The sequence below is a fragment of the Protomyctophum bolini genome, assembly GCF_963924005.1.
Source record: "Protomyctophum bolini genome assembly, chromosome: 23".
In the NCBI taxonomy this organism is placed as follows: Eukaryota; Metazoa; Chordata; class Actinopteri; order Myctophiformes; family Myctophidae; genus Protomyctophum; species Protomyctophum bolini.
This window is the reverse complement of record NC_137884.1, coordinates 10,359,130-10,365,740: the sequence shown is the minus strand read 5'-3', so window position 1 is coordinate 10,365,740 and position 6,611 is coordinate 10,359,130. Positions and strand designations below refer to the sequence as shown.

At 43.5% G+C, this 6,611-nt stretch overlaps 1 protein-coding gene across 1 annotated transcript; it reads left to right on the top strand.

The window, feature by feature from the left end:
• Positions 1-5,154: 5,154 nt before the first annotated feature.
• LOC308310638 (ribonuclease H1-like) lies at positions 5,155-5,976 on the top strand (the record flags this gene model as incomplete). The annotated part of the gene is made up of 1 exon (XM_080757018.1): positions 5,155-5,976. One exon carries the CDS (start codon positions 5,155-5,157, stop codon positions 5,974-5,976), a length of 822 nt encoding a protein of 273 aa, XP_080613144.1.
• Between the last annotated feature and the right edge of the window lie 635 nt (positions 5,977-6,611).

Here is a 6,611-nt window from a genome sequence, read left to right as displayed (position 1 = left end):
GGAAACTATCACATCTCAGTATCTCTGTGAAGGAACGTTTGAAATGTATAATCATTACGTGTAACTATTTGCTACCTAACTACTTTTTTACAGAAAAATGAATCATTGATATGTGATGAAAAAAAAGGTATATAAACTGGTATATAAACTAAAATATATTATACAGTATAATTATTTTATTACTTATTGTAAATTGTCAATTGTTTTAAATGTATTTCATTTTGTACTATAGTGATATTAATACTAAATCATGATCAGAGTAATATGTGTCTCTAACTTCAATTTCTGTAATAATACTTTCAAATTTGTTGAAATATACATGATCTAAAATACTTCCGAAATCTGTAGTTGGATTTGTATCTCAGTGATGACGTAAGAGAAATGGTCATCTGTGTAATCTGGTCCCACCAGATACCACATTACGTCATCGTTGAGAGCTGGGACCAGAGTACACGGTGTGTATATGTATGACTAGCTCTCAGTGATGACGTAAGAGATATGGTCATCTGTGTAGTCTGGTCCCAGCAGACCAGGCACAGATTTACAAATTACAAATCACATTACAACTACATACAGAGTATGTAGTTGTAATTTGATTAGCAGTATACTGTGGTTACTTGGTTCCAAAAAGTGAAGCCAAGTTTTTTTCAACCGTAAGTCTGTGCCTGGTTTGCTGGGACCAGTTACAACATTACGTCATCGTTGAGAACTGGGACCAGAGTACATGGTGTGTATATGACGTAATGTTGTAACTTGTAACTTGTAACTAGTCCCAGCAAACCAGGCACAGACTTACGGTTGAAGAAAACTTGGCTTCACTTCGAAGAGACCAAGCGAAATGATTACTTGCGCGCTCTGCTTGCGCAAGTAACAACAACATAGACTTTGATGACAATTTTAACCACTCACACTCTGTATACGTCGTTGACCGGAGTACCCCATGGGTATCTATAATTGGTCCGCTCCTTTTTTTAACCCCACTACACCAAATATCTTTGAAGAAAATAGCCAGTCTACAAACCTTTTAGCAAAATGTTCACCATATTATGACATGCCCATCCTGCATACAATTACGAAGAGCAACATTTAAAAGCAACAACTGGACAAATTAAAACACTTCCACAAAAGCCTTTAAAAGTGAGATTCCCATATATGCGTTCCACTCTGGTGTCATGTGTCTCTACAGACATCTGTCTGTGTTTCAAACAATGTGTTTCCTTTAATCTCAAGGCGGCGGAGCGTTTGAGGGAGGACTCTTCTATGGCGGCATGCAGTCCCCGGCTTCTTGAAAGACTAGTTATTTTACAGACGCTGCCAACGGGACAGACTGCGGTTCAAATGAAGTGTGAAAACCTCATGGAATATATGCCATGCATGCCCCCCCCTAGGGCTAGGGTTAGGGAGTGGCCTGGTGGGGCCTGCTGCGTGCCGCTGAACGTGAAAGCGTGAAATATGCAGCCGACGAGACAAACGCAGTTAATATTCCACTTTTTATTTCCTCCTGCCTGAACGACAACACTGAATGTTTCATGAGCTGGGAACCAGCGGACCGGCACAACGGAGGGAGCGCACGTGTGGTGTGCATGTGCGGCGTGTTGTTTGTGGAAGGAAGCCTGTTAACCACTTAAGCCCCGCTTTATTCTTCATCATGCGACAGTGTCACACAGCGACAATAGCAGATCTGCAAGCTCACATTCATCCTATTGTCTTTGCCATAAAAAAAAAGATTTTCTTTCATTGAACAGATCTGTGTTTTGTAACAGTGTCGCTGTCCACGGTGCTGAAGGAACGTATTCATTTAGATTTCTCCGGTGTGGGAGGGCTCGCACCCACCCACCCCCAGCCTGCACCCACGACTCCACGAGCAAAAAACAGCATTACAATATCCATTCCACATAAAAAAAATCACACCTGTGTGAAGTGAGGGGCGCTAATATATTAAAGTCTAACTCATGTTGATTAGGTGATGTAAAACAAACGGTGCAAACGGAAACATTAAACAAATGTCACATTATGTAAATTTTCCCTTCATTGTCAATGCGTTTACAAAACAAACATTGAACTAATACAAACATTAAACGTGTGTAGGAGGGGCGCTAAAAATAGAGAGAGAGAGAGAGAGAGAGAGAGAGAGAGAGAGAGAAGGGGAGAGTGAGAGAGAGAGAGAGAGAGAGAGAGAGAGAGAAGGGGAGAGTGAGAGAGTGAGAGAGTGAGAGAGAGAGAGAGAGAGAGAGAAGGGGAGAGTTAGAGAGAGAGAGAGAAGGGTAGAGAGAGGGAAGGTAGAGAGAGGTCATTGTATGTGAGGGCCGCCGGGTAGGGTCAGAAGTCGAACCTCTAGTAGTACATCACATCCCTGTTCGGCCAATCAGCTGAACACATTCTGTGCTCAAACGGACATACACACAAAGCTGTGCATAGGAGGGGCCAGTGCTCCTCAAAAAAGAAAATCACACTTGTGTGAAGTGAGGGGCGTACATATATCATCATACACACAGCCAATCAAATCATCACATTTCGTGGTACACACAGACACACAAAGCTGGGCATAGGAGCACCCCTCAAAAAATACATCTTCTCTAAATAATACTATTCAGTCATAGTGCTGTTACAGTTACAGTGCATACAGTTCTGAATTCCCAGTCAAAAAACACTTTGTTTGTTACCCCCCCTTTTGATGTAAATCAAAAGGGGGGGTAACTACCTATCAGTGGGGAGTGTTGGCTGGGAGGAGGAGTAGGACTAAGGCCCTATACGTCCTAAATTATTCCTGCTGTCAAGTGAGGGGCGCCCACATGACATCTTACGTCCTTACGACCAAACACTAACAAACATTAAAGTCCATAGACTTGCCTGGCAAATTTACGTCATTAGTGCTCTAAAAACATAAAAATATCCGAAGACTCTGCTGCCATATGACGCAGTCTTCAAGGGCCTGGAGGTGCTAGCTGCTAGCACCCCTTCAAAAAAGAAACGCATTTCAAAAATAGACGTGTGTCAGTATCATGTAGCCTACTATGTAGATTTGAGATACACGATGTAAAATCTGATTATTCTGCAGAAGATCATATATAGAAAAGAACTGAATTTGAGATTAAATGCGACACCGATTGATATATTGAGGAAGAAGAGGCATGGATTCTGGTGGTGGCTTGAAGACTGCTATAGAGCAGGATCAAGGGAATGGGGTATTTAAAAAACAAACTGAGATTCATTACATGTGTCAAAATCAACTCAAATGATTCCTGAGCGCTGCTCGGGAATCGCTGCTCGGGAGCTGCAGCTCACCGCTCCAAGAGATGGGTCAAATGCGGAGAACAAATGTCACTGCGGTAACGTGTGTGACAAATAGTACTACTTTGACTTTGACTTTATTATGCTCCTCATGTAGACTCAATGGACTTCCTCATCTCTTTAGGTAAATGACGTCCTATATGTATTCTATTCATCAACATAGCAAAAAAATAAAATCAACATACATCAACAAATATAAAGCCAGAGGCTTAATTTGGATATTTCATTCTAAGAACCCATGGCTGATAAAATCTATAATTACGCCACTGAGCACTACATAGCCTATAGAAAGAGAGTAGAAAGGGGAAAGGGGGGGGGGGGGTGAAGGCATGCAGATAATATCATCACCTTTCTATTGGAGAAGTAAGATTTACCTCCTGAAAGATGGATTTTCTGCTATAAACATTAAATATATTTATTTTTGCACATACTTGCTCTAGTTTTCCATGGCTTTGACCTATTTCCCTACTTCAGTCAACTGGCCTAGATTTGAATGGACTGAGCGCAGCTGAAGGAAATGTGGTGGAAATGTGTGCCGTGATTCTAGTACTTTTTCTGTTTCATATGCGTCTATGGAGTTAATGGGTTTTAAGAGCTGTTTTGCCTCACAATGTAAGTCTATGAGGAGTCATTTTACCATGATGTAAAGTAGTTCTGATCCATAGCCTTATACTGCTTCTATGATTCTGCCCTGCAGTAAGGCTCTGCTACTTTCAACGTTTTCACCGAAGGAAAAATATTCTCTATGAGGCAATTCTCTGGGCAATATCGTTAGAGGGCGCATTGGAGTAACAAAGTATTTTTTCCCCGGTGGAAACAAAATCCCCTTTTGGCCAAAAAGTACCTTTTATACGTGTGGTGGGGGGCTCAGAGTGCTCCCACTAAGGAAAGTAGGCTTTCTAATGCCTTTGTTTTGGTGAGTAGCAAAAACGTTATTTTTATTTACGCTAAAAGAGAGGCTGGTCTGAGTTCCATGTGAGATTTAAAAGTGAAAGGCTATGGACCAGAGCTAGATGTAAAGTAACAAGTCTACACAACCCAAACCTCTACCAGTGTCATTGCGGTTTACGGTACATGACATCAGTCATCTCCACTCTACAGTATGACGTCAGTTGTCTATTACATTATGTATGTGTGAGAGGGAGGATGACTGATTTAAGCAGTCATCCTCCCTCTCACATACCCCCCCTCAGTGTTTGTGGAGATGACTGATATAACCTGTTGTGCCTTGATCAAGTCCATGCACAACAGGTGCGCAGCTGCTTAAATCAGTCATCCTCCCTCTCACAGTATGACTTATGACTCCAAATTTGGGCAAGATTTCAAGCAGATGGATTACTGGCAGTGTGAGAACAAAGTGGCAAGTGAGAATTTAAAATGTAGGCATTTAGCAGACACTCTCATCCAGAGTGACTTTCAATTTACAATAAGCAACATAGAATGCAGAGAGACAGCGTAGTGCCTCAGGAAAGTGGGATCAAAGGTAAACCTAGCATTGGTTTTAAACAACACCATCAAAGAAATATCTATCCATTGAAACATTGAAAACAAGAAGAGGTTGAATCTTCTTCAATCCTCTCAGCCGACAGGTGTTACAACAGTCCTTACAGTGGTTACTGCGGTCCAGTCCTTATATGGGCATAACTGTGTGCCAATCACGGACAGACACGCAACTTGGAACTTTATGCTTTATACAGTAGAAGAGTGGAGTTTGAACACATATATATATGAAAAATATATGTTTCTTGATGACCAAGGTACAGTCAAAGCATAAACTGTGTTGTGCATGCTTTTTTGTTGCATATAATTTACATGTTGTACGGTGTTCTACAGCATTTGTACTGCACTAGTAGACCAGCAGACATGGCTAGGTTTTTCTACGCTGTGAGGAAAGGAATCAAACCCGGAGTCTACGCCACATGGGACGAATGCAAGAGCCAAGTGGACAGGTTTCCATATGCCAGTTACAGAAAGTTCGGTTCAGAGAAAGACGCCTGGGAGTTTGTCAGAGGAGTCAACGCATCAGACGGTCCAGCCATCACCAGTGAAGCTGCTGGGTTTGAGACGGCGACAGCCGTGACAGCAGCCACCCTTCTGCCTAAACGACCCCTGGAATTCATGCCACTGGGAAAGAAGAGGAGCCGCTCACAAACCGAAGCGTTTCCATCCAAGAGAGTTAAAACAACAAAAGATGTCTGTGTGCCAACCTCAGCAGGCCCTGATGGGTTCACCTACATTGGTGATGCCGTGGTCGTTTACACGGACGGCTGCTGCTTTGCCAATGGACAGCGTGGAGCGCGGGCGGGGATCGGCGTTTATTGGGGTCCAAAGCATCCCCTGAATGTTGCAGAGAGGCTCCGTGGCAGACAAACCAACCAGAGGGCAGAGTTACAGGCAGCATGCAGAGCTCTGGAACAGGCCAAGGACATGAACATGAAGAAGCTGGTCCTCTACACAGACAGCATGTTCACCATTAACGGCGTGACCAGCTGGGTGAAGAACTGGAAGCGCAATGGATGGAGGTTGAGGTCAGGAGGAGAGGTCGTCAACAAAGAGGATTTTGTCCAACTGGACAAACTGAATGCTGAGCTGCAGGTGGTCTGGCTGCATGTCCCAGGGCATGCTGGGCACACAGGAAATGAGCAGGCAGACAGGCTGTCCAAAGAGGGAGCAGTCAAGCCTTAACCCTGCAGGGGCTCTGAGACCCCTTAGCTGAGATAGAGATGCAGAAGGGACCCCTGTTGTATGACATTTTGTTGCAGATTAAGCTTTTTCTCTGTCTCATAGACTTATTTGACAGCACTATCATTAATCTGTATTTTTGAGGGGCACTCCTATGCCCAGCTTTAGTGTCCGTGTAGCTCAGTCTGTAGAACACTTGCCTTTCAACCGCAAGATGACCTTGCAGTTGAACCGCCAACTCCGTGTATGAGTAGCACGGCTTGATGTCGTGCGATAAGTATACTGGGAGCTGATGTTAGGTGTTGCGCTCCACCTCAGCAATCCATCTCCCAAGAGGTCTAGTGAATTGAAACAGGGATAGACTCCGGCACCCTGGCTGATACAGACAATAAGCCTCTCTGACTTACTTAGGCCCAGCTTTGTGTGTACCATGCACGGAAATAATTTGATTGGCTGAGCACGGAATATGATGTACAGTATGATGAAGTATGATAAGAGCACCCCTCACTTGTGACACCCTAAACAATAACCTCACAAACACTATGCCTAACCCTAAACAATAACCTCAAAACCCTGTCCGCCTGGTCCAAACACCTATGGGAAAGAGTGAGCCCAGCTGTCCTGTGAGGCCTTGTGTG